Here is a 19,809-nt window from a genome sequence, read left to right as displayed (position 1 = left end):
TTACAGCAGCCTGAGCTAAGACACTGGCTCTTGTGAACAGCCAATACGTTGCTGGCCCTTTGGTGATCTCTTTCCAGCTGTTTCATTTAGGCCTTGCTGATCTGCAAGGGAGACTTTTGAGATCCGTATAAAACCCCTACATAAGAATATCCAGGTAGGTTTGTTAAATGATCAGGTTCCTGGTCTCCATTCCAGGAATACAGAATTACAATGGGGGGCCGATGGGGGTGCAGGAATCTGCTTCATACACAGATCCCCTAGGATTCTCAGGCATCCAGAGCTTGAGAACCTCTAAAGTGAAAAAGTCACATTAAAAAAAAAATTCCCCTTCTGTACTGCTTCCTCTCACCCTTTCTGGGGTGGCTAAAATCAAAGAGGATTTGATATTTCCTCCAGGAACCCCTCTCGGAATCCTCAAGCAGTGGGACACCCCCTTATCTGCATTCCAGAGTAATGTGAGCACAACTCCTTTACAGCCACTGTTTTACTGGCGTGATTTGTTAACCTCCTCTGGGGAAACCATCATTTTCTGGTCATCTTTTTTAGCCCCACCCCTAATCCAACACCCAGCATTTAGTAGGGCTTTGGTATTTCGATCTGCGTATCTTTGGAGAACTCTTAAGGGTCACATGCCTTCAGAAAGTAGTGATATCTAGGCTGCTCTTAATTTGTCTCCCTGCCTCATGACACAGATGAATTGCTGCTTTAACCCAGTGACCACCTCCTTCTCACTTGGCCAGATGTTTGCTGGAAAAGGGCCTACAAGCAGGAGTGTGCTCCTATGGAGTCCAAAGGCAATCTCCAGTGACCAGAGTAGCTGGTGACAAGATTTCAGGTCATAGGCTGCGAGACTGGACAAAACAACTTGTCGCCTAGGCTCTGTGCCCTTCCGGAAGACATCATCTTCTTTCTCACAGAAAAGCCTTTCTTTCCTCGAGCCTTTAAACCATGCGAATACACTGAACTCCAGCACTCCGAGACCTATTTTGGGCAATTCATAAACACAATAGGCTTAGATGGTTTATGGAAATTTGCTCAGAGAAAACGCTCAGGGCAGAGCCTAAAGCGGACTGCGAGTGTTATTAATAGCTAACACTTAAAACAGGCTGATGGCACCTTGAGAAAAACTAAAGAGAAATCCTGACTTGAGCCCATTGTCCCAGCAAGGACAGCACACACGTGCACTGTCTTCCTCATGAGCCAAGAGGGTGCTTTTTGCCTGTTCCTCCTGCAAGGGGCAGCTTGCATTCTAAATAACAATGACAACTAGGAATGTGTAATCACTGGGTTTGAGCGCTTATCAGAACTTTGGTTTGTAAAAGGATCAGAAAAGTTTAAGAATGGAGGTGTGACTGAGCACATAACCAACTTGGAACAGGATTTCGGATCTTGATAAGCATAGTGTCTGCCCAATGAAGTATTCAAGGATGAAGGCTCTTTCTTAACAGCCATTTACACAGCGCGTCTAAAGGACATGAAGGAATGTTCATTATTTGTGACCTTAATACCTATGATCGCTCAGAGAATTTGGTAAAAAGCCCCAAACCCTGACATTTGGGATCTTTAAGCGAGCTTACAAGGTAAGTAACTAGAGTGCTATAATTTTTACTTCCAATCACAATGCACTTAGGCACATTTATTTCCATGAGAGGCTCCTTAAATAGGACGGTCTATTTTCCAAAGAACACACAGCTGGTGAATTCTGAGAAAGATAGGATGAATGCTTGTTGATTCTTGATTCATGATCTACACTTAAATTTCGTACATTTGGTATACTTTAGATGGCAGGAAACCAGAGACAAATCTAATAAACTGGCCCTAAAGTTAATGTTCTTATTGATATAGAAAATACTTCTACTCCATCTGATTTTGTTGCCAAATTAATAAATGGTAGCCCACTGCAACCAGCTTTCTAAGCTAACTAACCTTTTACATGAAGATTCTGAGCTTCCTAAGTGATGATTTACTTACTGTTCTATTGGTGTTCCAGCGTCAAAAGAAACATGAATTATATTATGTGTTGAGGTCAAGTCAGTGAGGTCAATTTGTATCCTGTTTTCCCATTTTTCCACTGCCATAAAAAACTTTAGAAGGAAAGCAAACTGAGCAGGTTAGGAATTAAGCAACCACATTTTAATCAATAAATATGAACATCTGTGTGTTAACCAGTTATTAGGCAGAATAAAATACTAACTTATCAAGAATTCAAAAAGTAACCTTGTAAACAAAGTGCGAGCATCTTTGCCATAAACGTTGCCCACATAATAGAATTAGAGGTAACAAGAAATTTACTCAGAATGAGGCTTGGAATAATCTAACAAGTTCCAGGTATATGTTAAAGCTAAAAAAAGATTATTTTGCACAGAGTGGGCAATACGTAGATTATCTGACAACGCAATGAATAGATGATTGAATGGAGGAATTGCTGAATATCAGGTAATATAATGACTTCTATTCACATTATGGGCCATTCTGATATCCATTTCTTGTTCCTGACCTGCCTCACTAGGCTTTGCTGTGCTCTGTACTGCATGAAATCACATTTCCAAGGGCCCTTGCCAGCTGGCTTCCAGGTAACGCTGGTAGGGTAGGGTGCCAGGGGGAGACTCAGGGCAGGAGAGATGAAGCTGGGGTATTTTTCCATATCTGACTCGGCTGGTATTGCCCCATCTCAGGCAAGGGCTTTGTCTGTGCCATGGCTCCAACCCCCACTATCCCTGGGTGATCCCAGCTCTCACCAGGCAGCTCCCACCATGCCCATGTGGCCAGTTCCTGTGGGCTACCCCAGCTTCTGGCTTAAGGGAACCACACCTTTTCATAGCCCTCGGTGGTACCAGATTCCTTTTATTTGGCTTCTTTTTGATTATCTTTGTAAGTCAATCTCCTCTATTAAAACCCTTCTATTGAAACACCTAGTATGGCTTCTGTTTTCTGTCTGATACGTATTAGATTCATTGATTTTTCTTCCCTCTCCTTTAACTTCTCCGGGAATTTTTGCGTGAGAATCTGCCCTAAGCCAATGAAAAATCACTCACATCACACTCAATACCCACTTTCTGTAATACAGGTGAACACACACTGCTTTTTCTCAAGCACTGGAACGCTCTTTGCCAGGTGCAAATAGGACTCTGTCTGCCGTGTCACCACTGATCATGGTGGGCACAGCCGAGAGTCATCTGCAGAGGTCGTTTTTGTTGTATGTACTAAATGAGACAACAAGGAGAAAAGTACAAACAGAAAATTAGTCTTAAGAAGAAATTACGAAGTCATCAAATGGATAACATTGTTAAAAAAAAAAAAAAAAAAAAAAAACCCAAAACTCTCCCAAAACATAGGTACATAAGACAGCACCAGAAAAGTTTCTTTCCTGTTGAATCAACAAGTGTTCCTGAAATTAAAATCCTTTAGAATTTCTTGGTATTTCAAGAGCATTAAAAAAAAAAAAAAAAAAAAAGACTCATGAACAAATGATCCGTAGCTTTTCGGCTAGAATGCATCCCTGGGATGGTTATTTTCAGAAGTAGAGTTCCTTGGTGAGCATAGAGACCACACATGGGATCTGCTTCTTCTCGTGGAAGTAGGGGTCATCAGACTGGGACTCAAAGTGCCTGGCCACCCTGTTGTTCACCCTGGTGAGGATATGCAGGATCTCCAGGCTCTTGCCATGCTCGTTCAGGATGGAGCACAGGGCCTGCACAAACCAGGACCCGCTGCCCGGGTTCCTCCATGAGTAATAGCCTTCAACAAGACAGAAAGGAGATGATCAGATCGGCTGGCCTGGCCGCACCACCAAGAATGAGCTCTTGGTGTACGGGGCCTCCACACCTGCTTTTCTGAAATTATCTTACTCTTCTCTGCGTGCAAGTCCCCGGTGAGAATTATGCTCGTGTGCTCAGAGAGCACACATCGTAGGTTTAGAAGGCTGTGTAAAGATGCTCAACGCAAGGCCTGGTGTTCCTGCGCGGATGCATATCAAATACCCAAGTGCTCAAAGGAAATGCCGGAGAAGCACTTTGTTAACTCTGGAACTCCTCGCTGTCCTCTGGGGGCAGAGCTACTTTCCAATCCAAGCCTCACAAGAGAGGAATTTGCAGGAGATTTCAGAGAATTTTGAGATGTGTTCCTGCTGTTGGAGGGACCCAGAACCGGAGCCAAGCTCCTCATGGAGAAATCTGAAAGTAAGAGGTGGCTGAGTGACCAACCGCCTTATGGGTAGAGCCCAGAGAGCCTGCAGCTGTGGGAAGGCCACCATCAGAAGGGCAAGGGGTGTGCTTCTCATGGACCAAATATGGTCTGTGGCTGAGAGAGTCTGGCTCTCAGTCTTCCCTGGGTCCTGTCCAACACGATATTTTGGAGGGACAAGGAGACCTCAGCAGGAAGAGGCTGGACAAGTGCCCTGGAGGATGCCCAGAAGAGGAGGAAGGAATCACGACGCACAGTGAGGAATGGAGACACAAATCCAAAGCCAAGGAGGTGTAGGGTCCAGGAAACCCAGCAGTTCAGGAAAGTGCCCAAGGAGGAAGCACCCAGCCTTTAGCATTTCACCGATTCAGAGCGCAAGAAGCCAGGTGACTATGGGACCCGGAGTTTACCTTAACTCACCTCCCTCCCATCTTTGGCTCTGGGAGAACCTAAAAAGGATCTGGCAAATGGGGGAGGAGGTAAGGGGAAGGATCAAGGCCCCCATAGCACCTCAGACCTATAGCGGGGCTGATCTGGGATCAGAAGAAATGGAAAGCCAAATTAGGTTCAGGGTTTTAATTGTTATTTCGGTCTGGACGTTCTGGTTACAGTGCTGTGACTGCCTGTGACTTGAGAAGTGACAATACTGTCTAATATCTTAACATGAGCTGTAAAGCCGTGGACCTGCTGATGCCTCCATACAGGGGCAAGGGAATCTTCCCCTCACTTACCCCCATTCCCTCCGGTTTAAAAGGACAGCATGCAACAAAATAAAGTCGCCCTTGGCTTCCATGATGAGCTGTGATTTGTGCCCCTAGTCCTAAGCGGTCTCACCAGTTGAATGAGACCATTATAATTTATGGCAATCGCTTATTGAATAAATGTACAATAAGCAGAAATAACCTTTTTCTGTGACACGATCGAGGCACTTAGAATTCTTCCCGCGGCGCACTGGTAACCACCGGTGCAAGGATTTAAGCCCAATGGTGTTAGTAGTACCAGAACACAATTCACTTTCAGAGGGGCTCACGGAACGCATCTCGTTCAATACAATGAACTAGTGAGGCTGGTCATGGACAGTCACCTCCATTTCAGTACTGCCCCTGCACTCATGTCCTTTAACCCCTGACCTACATGGTCTTCCAGGGAGCCAGTCTCACCCTGTGACTCTCCTACCTGAAATAGTTCCATTGCACTTCATTATCAGGGTGAAGTTCAGGCCGCTTAGGATAGCACACAGGACTCCCCACGGTGGGGCCCCCCTGTTTACCTATCCAGGTTTAATCCGTGCTGTGCCTTGTCACATCCTGTGCTATAGACGGTGTCCCCCAAAACTCAAATGTTGAACCCAGCCCCTAATGGGACTAGATGTGGAGATAGGGCCTTTCTGAAGGTAATTAATGTTAAGTGAGGCCATGAGGGTGGAGCCCCAATCCCAAAGAATTAGTGTCCTGATCAGAAGAGACCCTCTCCCTCCACCATCTCTCTGCCATGTGGGTGGGGACAGAGCTAGAAGTAGGCGGTTACCAGCCAAGAAGCAGGCCCTCACTAGAAACCAAAATGGCGGGCACCTGGGTCTTGGATTTCCTAGCCTCAAGAACGGCGAGAGATATACTTCTGCCTTGAGTCTGTGGCATTTTGTTGCAGCAGCCCACAGGCTAACACACCCTGTGGTCCAGCCTTTTGAGTTTTGCCTCTGACCCCTTGGCACTCAGTCTGGCAAGCCACCTTTCCCTTCCCCTGCTGTCTGATTTTTCATGACTCGGTTACGGTGGCGTTTTATGAACGCTTCTCTCACCAGCCTCCCTGGAGTTCACCCTTCTTCCCCTACTTCTGCCAGACCTTGCTCAGAACACCAACAGCTCTACCTTGGGTTTGTTCACCCAGACCGATGACCCCGTGCCACTGCCTCCCTCTCAAGCGCAGGAAGACCAAACTATTTTTTTTTTTACGTGATCCTTAAAACATGTGAAGCTGTCATTCTCACGAAACCTCATCTGTAGATCCTGCCAGAGCTGTTTTTCCAAACACACCTATTTACTGTAACCAACCAATACCTCTGTAGCAAGCACTTGACCGAACTACTACCCCACAGGGCATTTCTAAGTGATAGGTTTTACTAAAGCACAGGAAGGAATTCTACTGAACTAAGGCAGACAAGGAGCTTGGGAAATGGGTAGGCTTGCTCACTCCTGGCATTTTCTGGTGCCTGTTTCTGGGTCACAATGTCAAGAATCCCGGTCTGAGCTACTGCTATAGTTTTATACCAAAATCTCTCTGGGATCTTGAGCATATCATTTCAGCTTACCCCAGCTCAATTTTTTTTTTAGTCTGTAAAATTAAGACAGGAACACCTTTCCTAACCACCTACCCAATTATTAGGAGGATGATAAGAGGTAAGAGACACTCTGTAAGACATTCTATAAAGTGTAAGTGCTACAGAAATGTTTGCTCTTTCTATTACCAATAATAGTAGTGATACTTAAATGGAAGGGCTGAGCTTACTTGGGGAGAAACGCAAACACATCCCCGTGGCAGGCAGAACAATGGCCCCCGGAGATGTCCACGCCCTAGCCCTGGAACCCATGGACAGGGTACCTGACTTGGCAGAAGGGACTCTGCAGATGTGATCACAGTTACGGAAGTAAGGGGGGAGCGTAACCTGGGTTACTCAGGTGGGCCCGACCTAATCCCAGGAGTCCTGAGAAGAGGAGAACCTGTCCCAGCTGTGGTCAGAGAGAGAGACAGGCTCACAGAAGAGTCACAGAGATGTGAGATCGCTGGCTTTGAAGCTGGAGGAAGAGGAACACAAGGCAGGGAACCCAAACATGCTGGAAAAAGCAAGGACACGGATGTCCCCCCTGGAGCCTCCAGAAGGAATGTGGCCCTGCCATCCCATTTCGGAATTCTGACCTCCAGAAGCGGAAGACAATCCACTTGTATGTCGGAAGCTACTGCGTTTTAGGGAATTTAGCACGGCAGCAAGAGGAAAGGGATACAGCCCCAGGCCTGCATGTTGATGGAGTGGCATGGTCTTGATACCTGGGACTGTAGAATAGGCGAAGAGAAAGTCGGCTTCAACGGGGATCTTGTATCGGGGATTGGCATCTGTGTCATTGATAGGCCCCGAGTCAGCCTGGACCCCGTCATCGAGCTCGGTCCCCCGGCAAGCCTAAGTAACAAAGCAGAGATCACTCCTTGGAGTCGGGAACAGGCACGTGTGTGCTTTTCACTGCTGCGTCCCGGTGCCGAGGGCTACGCGTGGCGGGTTCGGCAAGAATTTGATCAATAAATAAATGAACAAAGCCTGTGTCGAATTAGTAAGCCAGAGCCAATGAAAATCTTGCAGTGTCTTAAAGAAGCCCTCACAATCCGTGGTCTGATGCAAATACAGATGCGAAGCATTTAGAGGTAGAAAACCAAAACCCCAGTCTGCAAACCCCGACCGAAACAGCACGTACGTTTGTAAAAGTGATCCGACCCAAGTCACTCTGTAATCCTTTCCCGTTTTCGACAGTATGGGGGTTACCTGAATGAAGAAGAGTTTGGGTTTCTCTAGAAGAGTTTTGCATCTGTCCCCCCTAAAATGGGCTGTCAAGTCCTTTATCGCTGTCACGCCATCTGTTCCATAAATTAAATTTTCTTCTCCGTGGCTTAGTAAGATGCAGGCGAAACAAGCCGAATTTCTGTGGTCCTCTTCAGAGGCTGCAAGCAAGCCATTGGAAGATTGAAAGGTTAAGACGTAAGTCCTGCGGGACCTCAAAAGGGTCCTCCTTCCCAGCCTGGCAGCGACCGCTGCCGGGACAGGTATTCAGGGGCAGGAGCACCCCTCCAGAGAGAAGGAAGACCAGTGGAGAGAAGCGAGAGGCACGGAGAACTCTAGAATTCTCACTCAGTCTGAAACCAAGATGGCGCTGCCTCCTGAGGATGTGCGCCCCAAGTGTGGAAGGGGGTTCAGGCAGCTGCCGGGAGGCAGCACACTGGGGTGCTGAAGGGCATGGCCCTACTGCTTGTTAGGTCTGTGACACCAGGCAAGTTACTTAACCATTTTGTGCCTTGGTTTCCTTATCTGTAAAATCTGTTTTAAAAAGAAGGTACTTCCTGGGGTGCTTGGGTGGCTCAGTTGGTTGAGCATCTGACTTTTGATTTCGGCTTAGGTCATGGTCTCACAGTTTGTGAGATCCAGCCTTGGGCTTTGGGTTGACAGGGTGAGCCTGCTTGGGATTCTCTCTCTCTCTCTCTCTCTCTCTCTCTCTGCCCCTCCCCTGCTCACGTGCACATTTGCTTGCTCTCTCTCTCTCTCTCTCTCTCAAAAGAAATACAGAAGCTTCAAAAAAATAACACTTCTGAAATACATGGGAATTAGAGAAGAGTTTACATTTCAACTCCATTCTGGACAGAATGATACAGACTTGTTGTTCCTTCTGTACGAATTAACTCTTTGAAATTGGAACTGTTCTGTAGATCCCAAACCTATCATTTGCTGTCCTATGAGAAGATTTCATCTTTTTAGGGAGAGATCTAAGTTTCCTGAAAGACCCCCGCCTAGCCTGCAGACAGGGATGGAGTAGTCCAGACGAAGGAAAGGCTGCCCAGGCTGAAATCCCTCTGTCCTGCAAAGGCGGCCCCCCATCTCCGAGCCCACTGGCGTGCTGCCCCTCCTGGGAACAGGAAGGAGACGGAGGGAGGGGGTAGGCACGCACCTTGTTTCAGCAGATCTTGCATTTTGGCACAAGAGCAGTCATTGTAGACGACCACGTCAAAACCCAGGTTTCTGAAGCACTTGAAAAGAGCCTCGGCATCTTTGTCTGTTCCATTTCGGACGCCCATCCCTGTGGGAATCAAGCCCACGATGAGCAATCCCGGGCTGAGAACTGCCTGCCAGCATCGCCCCGTCAGGTGTAAGTGCAGCTTTGCTGGCTCTTGTGTAAATGCTCCCAAGGTCACAATTTAAAGGAGCAACTCGGGGGGCGTGGGTGGCTCAGTCTGTTGGGCGTCTGACTGCGGCTCAGGTCGCAAACTTGCAGTTCACAAGTTTGAGCCCCTGCGTTGGGCTCTGTGCTGACAGCTCGGAGCCTGGAGACTGTTTCAGATTCTATGTCTCCCTCTCTCTCTCTGTCCCTCCCCCCACTTGCACTCTTTCTCTCTTTCAGAAATAAACATTAATTTTTTTTAATGTGGAATTGATATATGAAGCAAACTTAAAGGAGAGGGTTACTCAGCTCACCCACAGAAGGTGAGCCTCATCATGGCAACTCCAGTTGGGGCCAAAAGGCTCCCCTTGACTCTTAGCCCTTTGGTCCCAGTCTTGCATCAGATAATGCACATGGTGGGACCTTCGATTCCAAAGCTTCTGGTGTCCTCACATCCCTTCCCCCCGGACACGTAAATAGCATTGGATGGGGGGCTGTCTGCCATAGCAGATGAGCACTGCCTTTCTCCAATCAAAGTCTGATACAAGTTGAAGACAATGGGACAGAACAGGAGAGGTTAGCCTACGCCCACAACACTTACCTGTCTTTTTGTCGAAGTTCTTGTTGTTTATTATGATGCATTTGCCCACCTTCTCAAAATTCATGTCATACTGATATGCAGGCACTCGGTCCTGGGTGGTCGTGACTGATCTTCCCGAGCCATTTTTCTTCTTCTTACTGGGGAAATATAAAGGCAGTCAGAGGCTATGGAAGACATTTGGATGGGAATGGCCTCTGGATTCTATTATTAGCAGGGAAGGGGTGCCCAAGAAAGCTGCGGTATCTGTGAAGAAAAGGCCCGAGGGGGGCAGATGGTTTTGTTTAATTGTCATATTTAAAACGAACGGGATCTCCTGCCTTGTTTCGCTACATGCCAGAGAGATGCAAATTAAAACCACAGTGTGATACTGGGACACTCTCACCAGGATGGCTACCACGTGTTGGTGACCGTGTTTCGCACCTGGCATTGTCATACATTGCTGTGGGAACCTACTTTGGACTTGCGTGGTGGAAAACTCGTAGAATCTACCAAAACTGAACTTAAAACACATCCTATGACAGAGCAATTCCACTCCTGGGGCTATCGCCCAAAGTAGAGTAAATATGTTTGCAAAAAAGGAAAGATCTACACATGTGCACAGGGGTACTGTCTAGCAATAGCCCCGAGCAGGAAATTATCCATATGTCCAATTACGTGCAGTGAATAAACTGAATATGCATATAATGAAATCCTACAGAACAATGAGAATGAACCAACCGTGACGACAAGAAGCCACATAAACAAATCTCGCAAATATAATACTGGATGAAAGAACCCACATACAGAAAACGCTAATACCTAATAGTAGAAGCAGTTACGTGAAAAGGTGGACAAAAGGAGCAGCAACTTAAAAAAGCAAGTTGGGGCCCCTGGGTGGCTCAGTCGGTTAAATGTTGACCCTTGATTTTGGCTCAGGCTCACAGTTTGTGAGTTCAAGCCCCACGCTGGGCTCTGCACTAACAGTACAGAGCCTGATTGGGATTCTCTCTCTCTCTCTCTCTCTCTCTCTCTCTCTCTCTCTCTTCCCCTCTCCTGCTCATGCTCTCTCGCTCTCTCTCAAAAATAAATAAATAAACTTTAAAGAAGAAAAAAGAAAAAAAGAAAGTAGTCCCCTTCCAATCTCCAAACACTGACCATCCAGCTTTCCAGAAGTCTGGCACATGGGCACTGAGGCTGAACATGAAGCATCATTGAGAGAACACAGAAAAAAAGGTCAAATGTGGGTGGAAAGCAGCCGTGCCAGTCATCCACAGGAATATAGGCTCCGCAATAGAAGAGATCTTTTTTTTTTTATCTGTTCTGAAAAATTGCTGCGTCCCCAGTCCCGGGAACAATGCCTGGCATATAAGTTATTCGTTAATAAATACTTTTTGGAGGGGCACCTGGGTGGCTCAGTCGGTTAAGCGTCCGACTTCGGCTCAGTTCATGATCTCACGGCTTGTGGGTTTGAGCCCCACGTCGGTCTCTGTGCTGACAGCTCAGAGCCTGGAGCCTGCTTCCGATTCTGTGTCTCCTTCTCTCTCTGCCTCTCCCCTGCTCATGCTCTGTCTCTCTCATTCTCAAAAATAGTAAATGTTAAAAAAGAAAAAAATATATATATATATTTTTAAAAACTACACACCAATATCCCTTATAGTTATAGATGCAAAAACTCTCAAAAAATATTAGCAAGTCAAATCAGTAGGATTATTGACCATCCCCGAGTGTGATCGATCCCAGGAATTCAAGGTTAGTTTAATATCCAAAAATCGATGAATGTAATCCATCATATCAATAAAGGACAAAACCATATAATCAACTCCATTGATGCAGAAAAAGGAATTTACAAAATATGGCACCCTATTATGACAAAAATGCTACATAAACTAGGATTACAATAGCACTAATCCAACTGGAAAAGGACATCTATGAAAAACTCCCAGCTAATACCATACTTAATGATGAGAGACTGAACGCTTTCCCCCTAAGGTCAAAAACAGGTCAGATATGTCCATTCTGGCCACTTCTGTTAAATACTGCGGGAGAGGTTCTAGTCAGGGCAATTAGGTTGAAAAAAAGTCTTCTGTGAATGAATGAATCAAGTCCTATCCCCTCAATTTACAGATAAGGAAACAGGTCCACAGAGAGGCAGGGGTTGTTCAAGGTCAGCCAGGCAGTGATGAGCACAGTGAGACCAACACGTCGGCCTCAGGAGACGGTCAGCATCCCATGTTGGTGTTTCAGAGTCCCACGCCCTGGCCTATCTGTTAGAAGACTCATCCACCACTGTCGCAAAACTGTCATCAAAAGTTGTTAGGAGTAAAGTGAAAATAAAAACTCAGCTTGGTACCTGACAAATGCAGGCCCAAGGGTATTCCCCCCTCCGCCAGGCTTCACTGAATCTCACTGTTGTAGTTTCTCAGAGTCTCTGGAAGGACATGGCCTTTGCCGTCGCCCCTCTTACCTGGGTCCAGATTACAGAATAGCTCTCTATGTCGCATCTCCAGACAGCTGATTGCTGTTTTTCAACCGCTACCCCACTTTATCCTCCACTTTTAATAAGGCCAACTTTCTTCCGTGATATCGTCTGATTTTTCAGAGAAAAACATCCCCGATCTGTTCTACCACTCTAGATTCTCCCTCCCTACTTTTTCTGTCTAGTCTAGAGGGGTGATGTCAGTTCTTCTCCACATTTCTTTCCCCAGGGAGGCAGCCCAAACCAGCACTGGACTGAGACTCAGAATCTGCCCAAGGGAACCCTTCACAGAGCACCGAGCCCCCTTCCTGGCAAACAGCCTTCTGTGACCGTCACAGAATGGGATGGCCGACTTGATGGGCAGCCAACACTCTTGTGGAGTCTTCTTCCCCACCCGGGCCTCCATAAAAGCTCAGAGGAGACGAATACCAGCAAAGTGGGCTTCTGTGGTGTTCAAGGGCATGCCACGTATGGGAGCGTAGGATTTACTTCTGAATTCCCTGTCAACGACCCACACTGACAGTGTCCTCTGTGCATGAGGCAGATTATCTGCACATAGTCCTTCATATGCACACACAGTCTTTGGTCTTCAATTGATGCCTCTGAAGTTGGGGGAGGTGGCTTAATTATGGCCATTCCATAGGTACTGATAACAACTAACATTTGTCAGGGCTTACTATGGGCCAGGACCTTGTTAAAATTCTCCCTGCATTTTCTCATTTCCTCCTGACAGGTCTTTAGCTAATTTAAGGCCACTCAAAGACCCGAAATAAGACCAGCATAAAGTCTAGCAGGCTGGAGGATCTCTAAGAGATAAGACTCTACTTCAATATCTGCTATATGAGTTATCCTAAAACAAACTGTACAAGAACATCCAAGTAATAAATGTGCTGTGTTGTTTTTTTTTTTAAAGCTGTCATTAGCCCATCCCCAATGATGAGCAAAACAAAAGATGCCAGTGAGCATCCTTTATAAGAAAAACAGGCTTGGTTGTAAGTTACATGAAAAAAAAAAAAAAAGGACTCTGCTTTTATCAGAATAGGATTTGGAAAATAAATTTTTTTTTAATTTTTTTTTCAACGTTTATTTATTTTTGGGACAGAGAGAGACACAGCATGAACGGGAGAGGGGCAGAGAGAGAGGGAGACACAGAATCGGAAACAGGCTCCAGGCTCGGAGCCATCAGCCCAGAGCCCGACGCGGGGCTCGAACTCCCGGACCGCGAGATCGTGACCTGGCTGAAGTCGGACGCTTAACCGACTGCGCCACCCAGGCGCCCTGTGGAAAATAAATTTTTAAAAAAAGGAACACAAAAGGGGAATAATGACAGATACACTTTAAAGAAATTTCCATGGTTATGAAAAGTACCTTAGAATTGAATATGAAATGTGATTCTTACCCCTGGTAAATATTTCAAAAGGGAGGGGATTCCCTTACCTCACCGGCCCCTAACTTGAACTCTCAGAGTATCTGCTTCCTCTTTGTGGATTTGAGTCCGTCGTTTATTTTTCCTTCTAACCCCAAATAGCTTTTTGTTAAACCCAGGTCTTTCCAGATCCCAAACGTGTATTAGAGAGCAATCAATTCTACTCCATTGACTTCATCTTCTTAAGAGGCACCGGCCTTGGGAAAATTCCATCTGCAGCTTAACTTGTGGGGAAGCAACCCCTGTGACCGGGTTAAAGCATGCAACTGGACAGACAAAAGGACGAAAGGGCTGTCAAGATGGAGAGAGCACCAGGACAAAAAAAAAAATATATATATATATATATGGACCGAAGCCCACGGCATAATAGATACATTCTGCTAGAATCAGAGTCCAAGAGATCAGAGTCCCTCACTGACTAGCCTCGAGGCTTCCCAGCACCCTCTCCTGGGGATTAGCGCCCTTTCTGTCCCATTCTCCCTTCAAAGACTCCAGTGAGAGCAAGGCCTTCACTTCCATTTTTCCCATTCTGCCTGCAAGGCTGCTGCAGAGATATTAAGTACAGCCTCACATTTGGGAAGAGAAATGACTTCTGAGAGGCGACTCTTTTAGGATAGCCCCTAGCTGCTGCATGTTTACCCACACAGGACAGTTATTTCACTGCAGCACTTCTCTTGTGCGTGACCCCTAAGGCTATTTGGAGACACTCGTGGCCTGGCGGGTTTTCTTCCCTGTCCCCCACCCCCGCCGCGGCTCTTATTTCCAACTGTGGACCTTCACAGCGTGCCTCGGTGAAAAGACCTGGCTGGAAGACACAAATGTGTCCGGTCGGCCCCTCCCATAATGACCTGCAGACAGGTACAAAGATCCAGTTCAGTCTCCACTTCCTGGACGAACCGCGAAGGGCAGGGTGTTTAATCAAAATAACATGGTACCGCAGGGAAGAATGAGGAAGTTCTCTGTGTCCCTACGTGGGATCATTTCCAAGGCGGAGGTTAAGTATGAAAGAAAACAGAGGGACAAAACGATAGCAACAGTATACCACCCTTTGGGGGAAGACGAGGGGAAAATCTACGTTTACATTCGATTGTACCTGCATAAAGACTCTTGAAGGGTGACACAATGGGTAAACTCATTAATTCCAGGGCTGGGCTGCCTGGCTCTGAAACCCGGCTCTACTACAGAGCCGAGAGATCAGCAAGTTGCTTAACCCCTCTGTGATTCCTCGTTTGTAAAAAGAACAAAATGACAACATCTGCCTCCCAGCTTATAAACAAGCTGATATTCAAAAAGCGCTCAGAACAGCTTATGGCCTGCAGAAAATAGTACCTAAATGTTATTACTACTAATGGTAGTTGTATATCACGAAGAGTGGTTACCTGTGGACTAGGGGCCCTGGGGCAAGGGCAGCATGAAGGAGGAAGGATTTGACTGTATATCTTTTTTAGTACATGTGACTGAATTAATTATTCAAAAGGTTACAATAAAAATGATTTAGTAGCGGGGCGCCCAGGTGGCTCAGTCGGTTAAGCGTCCGGCTTCGGCTCAGGTCCTGACCTCAACGGTTTGTGAGTTCGAGCCGCGCGTCGGGCTCTGGGCTGATGGCTCAGAGCCTGGAGCCTGCTTCGGATTCTGTGTCTCCTCCTCTCTCTGCCCCTCCCCCAACTTGTGCTCTGTCTCTCAAAAAGAAATAAATGTAAAAAAAAAAAAAAAAAATAAAAATGATTTAGTAGTTAAAAATCACCTGCTGCAAACAGATTCCGTTACTTGGCTTATGTTGAAGATTACTGGATTCAGACTTTTTTTGTGCTACTTGTCAAAGAGACACCGTGTTTCTGTTTTTCACTGTGATCTTACACGTGATTTTCTTCCCTAGCCTTTTGAGCTTTTTCCTCCTCTCCGTGTCAATAACCGTGCTGGTAATAAACACAGTTCTAAGAAGGACCATTCTGGAACGCTCACTGCCTTGTGTATGTTACCTCATATGCTCTTGACGACCACTCAGTCAGGCGCTGGCCCCATGACAGTAGCTTGCCTGAGGACACAAAGCCACACAGGGGTAGAGCCCAGAGTCACTCACAGGTCCAACACGAAGTTTCCTATTCCCACATTTCTTGTCTCTATTAACATCCAGATTCCCGGGGCCTCAAGCTTAGACCTAGAGGATCAGAGCCGGACCTGGGTGTCTTCATGGAGCCGCTCGCCTCTGACATGTGAGGGCCTCAGCACTAGCCTGTCTGCCTGCTGCCTGGGCTCCCCGGACCCTCAGCTCTCACTGCGGTCCCCAGAGCCAGCTCACCCTCCGCTCTCAGACACGACTCTCCACGTGGGCACGGCCTTTGGGACCCTCGGTTCTTGGCCAGAAGCTCGGACCAGATACAGCTCGGGAAGCACGGCCTGGGGAAGGTGCCAATCGGCAGCAGCGAGACCGTATTTAGGGTCACCTGTGTGTGATCTACAGCTTTCCGCGAAAACTGCGAGGTCTCCTAGGGGTGACAGTCAAGTGAAATGCTACACTGCTGTTACTTGGACAACGCAACTGAGACGCTTCCAGGAAATGCCACTGTGTGTGCAACGCCACCCTTGCTCTTCCTCGTTGGCACGGTGTTCGGCGGGTCCCCTGCGTGGCCTTGGTGGCGCAGTAACTCAGAGTCAGGGGAGGGAAGCTTTGCCATCCCGGTGCCAATAGCTCTTAAAGAGTTACTGTCTGTTTGGAAATCAATTGCTAGAGCCAGGCAGACCGTCAGATAAACAACTGCTATCAGACAGGAGCAGGCGCTTCAAGGGCTCCGAAGAGACTGTGCTAATTAATTAGCCACCACAGAGAGATGGTAACGGTCCACAGCTCAGCGGGGCCAGGTTCTCCCGGGGGTGGGGAACGAGAAGGCTGCTAAGAAGCTTTCAAAGACCCAGATTAGAAACTTCTTTTTCTTTTTTTTCTTTTTCTTTTTCTCTTTTTCCTTCCTTCCTTCCTTTCTTTCTTTTTTTAACATTTATCAGATTGGAAACTTCTTCAGCTGGTGATCCTCCCCCAGAGATAAGATCTTCTGAAAGTGGATATTCTTGTTTTCCTGGGTTGATAGGACTTTTCTGCAGAAGAGCCTAGAGCATGGAATTGCTGTGGCACAGAGACCCCAGGACCAGATCATTGGAAAACCAGTCTTTGTCCTGAATCTGACAAACCTCGCCAACGGGGCAGGAGGAACCACTCCAGACATTCCCTAAGTCACCAGGAACAAGCATCACTAATTTCACTGAATAGTGTTTTATGCTTTACAAAGCCTGTTCGTCATCATTATCCCATTTATTCTGCAAAGTATAGATGAGAGGCAGGGAAAGACATAGTAAATAAAAACTGGCCACAGTATTTAAGTCAGATTCTACCACTTTCCAAACTACCTGCGCCCCCCCCCCCCCCCACTGCACCCCTTCTCCTCTGCCTTCGCGAATTCTCTGCTGATAAACCTAGCTTTTGGGGCGCCTGGGTGGCGCAGTCGGTTAAGCGTCCGACTTCAGCCAGGTCACGATCTCGCGGTCTGTGAGTTCGAGCCCCGCGTCAGGCTCTGGGCTGATGGCTCGGAGCCTGGAGCCTGTTTCCGATTCTGTGTCTCCCTCTCTCTCTGCCCCCTCCCCCATTCATGCTCTGTCTCTCTCTGTCCCAAAAATAAATAAACGTTGAAAAAAAAAAAAAACCTAGCTTTTATCCTGACCTTTTTCACTTTCTGAAGACTTTGGCCAAGATTACTATGCTGAGAAGAAACACAGGATTCTTGCTCACAAGTGCAAGGCTCATGACAAACCAGAACAGTGAATTAAAAGTTCTAAATCCTTTTAAAAGCTCCTGGGTTTCACAATTGGCCACAGATTAAAAAAATAAATAAATCTGGCCATGAAATCACTGCTCTTAGGGCCAAACAAGATTGCAATAACTACCATAACCTGGCAGAACTTAGCAATTGTTCAAAAGTGTGCACTAAAATGCAACGGGCAGTCAATCGAATACCAATGCTTCCTAATCCTAACCGTCTTTTATTTTTTCTTGGTATTGCATTTCCTCACCAGTATGAGCAAGTACCATTATCTTCTCTTCCCAGACACATTCAGAGAGGCTCAAATCTCTGCTAAGAACACAGACAATGCCAGCATTGATTATCAGGAAGAAACTAGATTATCCTAACTTCTTCGGTTAGGGACCTGTTTTTTGGAACCTCAAATTCTGCAGTGCGAGGGCAACTCAGTCATTTCAACAAAGTCAAGAGGCACAAAATCACAACCAAGCCCTGATGGTTATTTATACAAAAGAGACGTCCTTGAAGAGCCTATAGCAACCCGTACCAGAAACCACTGTAGGACAAAAATACTCTGCCTACTTTGCGAAGAAGTAAAAAAACCTCAGTAAGGGCACAATGAACTTTTACAATCCACTCTGGGCGTGAGTATAATTTTCCCCATCACCGGAGTGGATAAATACAGGTTTTATCCTCGTCCAGATCCCCTAGGCTGCTCGAGATGTGAATTATACCTGTCTATATTTGGAAGGGAATAGAAGCACGCAAACCTGCTACTGTTTATTTTCTAAAGCGTCTCCATGAATAGGATCCCCAGAAGCTCTATCTGTTTGCAGACATTCATCAGCAGGAAAGTAAACACACCACCAGGCACACATTTCCCCAGGGCTGTTCCATTCGGAACTAGGGCTCTGGTTTTCGTAGCTGCTTTGTCTAAATATTTTTGGGATGATTCATTCATGGTTTCAACATTTTAACAGCGGGTATCCCCGACAGTCCTGACATACCAAGGCACAGAGCAAGGCAGAGAGGAAAGGAAAGACTGAAGGCGGTACCTCGTGTCTCCATCCGAAAGGACCCCCCTGTGCATCAGAACTAGGCTTCGCCCGGCAACTCTGGGCAGCGGGTTTCCTTCTTCTCTGTAATAATAAAAACTCAACATGCTCGGGGCTCAGCAGGGGACAGCAGACTGGCACAGCCCGCCTGGCCCTGAAGGCCCGTGACTGAATCAGCAGTGAACCGCACACTGGAGTTTTCCATAGGACCATTCACGCTGGGGCTGGGAAAGTCACACTGGCCTCCCCCTTCTCTGCTGACCGGCAGAAATGCCCAGGCTCCACACGGCTGCATTCTCCCCACCCCGGGACAGCTCCCTAGAGAAAAAGTGACTTTCTAGGAGCATGGGATCTGAAGTGGGGGGGGACAATACCCCAAACTTCCACAAAGATGCAGCCAGCGGCACCATTTTTAAGAGTGAAAACATGGAAACGGGAATGGCTAAGCAAGAGACTGAGATTCAGTCGAATAAAATACCACACGGCTATTTAAAGTGATGAGCGTGCAGATGTGGGCAACCCAACAAAGTGCCAAGCTACAGGAGGTGGCAAAATTATATGTAAGTAAATCAACAAAAATCGGAGGGGAGTTTGTGGTGAATCAGAGTCCAAATGCTTGAGGTTATTTTTCGCCTTATAAAAGCACGCAAGGCATTCGTACAAATAATAAAAGACTACAGAGGCAAGCCAAAAACCTTAATTGTCAAATGAGGCATAGAAATCATTTTTCAATCGTCTTGAACAAAGTGAATGATCCAGGAGTTACTACCCATCTCACCCCTCCAAATGCAAGGAGGAAAGTGTGAACACGTAAAAACAACACCCTTATTAAGCAAACTGCTCACAATGATGCTTTTCTCAATTTCCTGGTTCAAGGTCTCGGCCAGTGAAAGGTGTGTCACTGACAGAGCAGAGCTGTAACACCTGATATCCTGGGCAAACCGAACCCTCGGCCACGCTCAGGTCTGTGAGCAGAGAGAAATCTGGCTCCACACATTCTGTTCTGGAACCCAGATTTGCAAACATACGCTTACTTTGGGGAACAAAGTCCATTTAAAATAGGCTATGGAGGGAAAGATTCCTTCCCCTTCTCACATCACTTGCCTCCTCCCCTGGAAAACAAAGCAGAGAGACCTCTGACAATAAAAATTGATAAAAGAATTAAAAAAAAAATTCAGGAGGGAGATAAAGGACAGAATTCTCTTGAAACAGACTCAAACTGCTGTCTGTATGATGGCGGGGGGGGGGGGCTCTAGAATTTAGAATAGCTAACAGGACTCAGTCCTCTCTGTCTTTTTTCTTAATGCTTATTTATGTTGAGAAAGAAAGAGAGAGACAGAGAGAGAGGGAGAGAGAGAATCCCATGCAGGTTCCGTGCTGTCAGCGCAG

At 46.7% G+C, this 19,809-nt stretch overlaps 1 protein-coding gene across 3 annotated transcripts in view; it reads right to left on the bottom strand.

The window, feature by feature from the left end:
- Positions 1-2,111: 2,111 nt before the first annotated feature.
- The window catches only part of CASP7 (caspase 7), a 30,868-nt gene continuing 13,170 nt past the window's right edge, over positions 2,112-19,809 (bottom strand). For all 3 annotated transcript variants that reach the window (XM_047824887.1, XM_047824886.1, XM_047824888.1), the window contains exons 3-7: positions 9,697-9,833; positions 8,886-9,014; positions 7,712-7,887; positions 7,225-7,354; positions 2,112-3,738 (exon numbers count right to left, since the gene is read on the bottom strand). In XM_047824887.1, the coding sequence (XP_047680843.1) occupies positions 3,515-3,738; positions 7,225-7,354; positions 7,712-7,887; positions 8,886-9,014; positions 9,697-9,833 (796 nt within the window). In that variant the 3' untranslated portion in view covers positions 2,112-3,514. The remainder of the gene's footprint in view (positions 3,739-7,224; positions 7,355-7,711; positions 7,888-8,885; positions 9,015-9,696; positions 9,834-19,809) is intronic.

The sequence above is a fragment of the Prionailurus viverrinus genome, chromosome D2, assembly GCF_022837055.1.
Source record: "Prionailurus viverrinus isolate Anna chromosome D2, UM_Priviv_1.0, whole genome shotgun sequence".
Lineage (NCBI taxonomy): Eukaryota > Metazoa > Chordata > Mammalia > Carnivora > Felidae > Prionailurus > Prionailurus viverrinus.
Note: the sequence above shows the minus strand (reverse complement) of the source record. Positions and strands in the feature narration are given on the sequence as shown.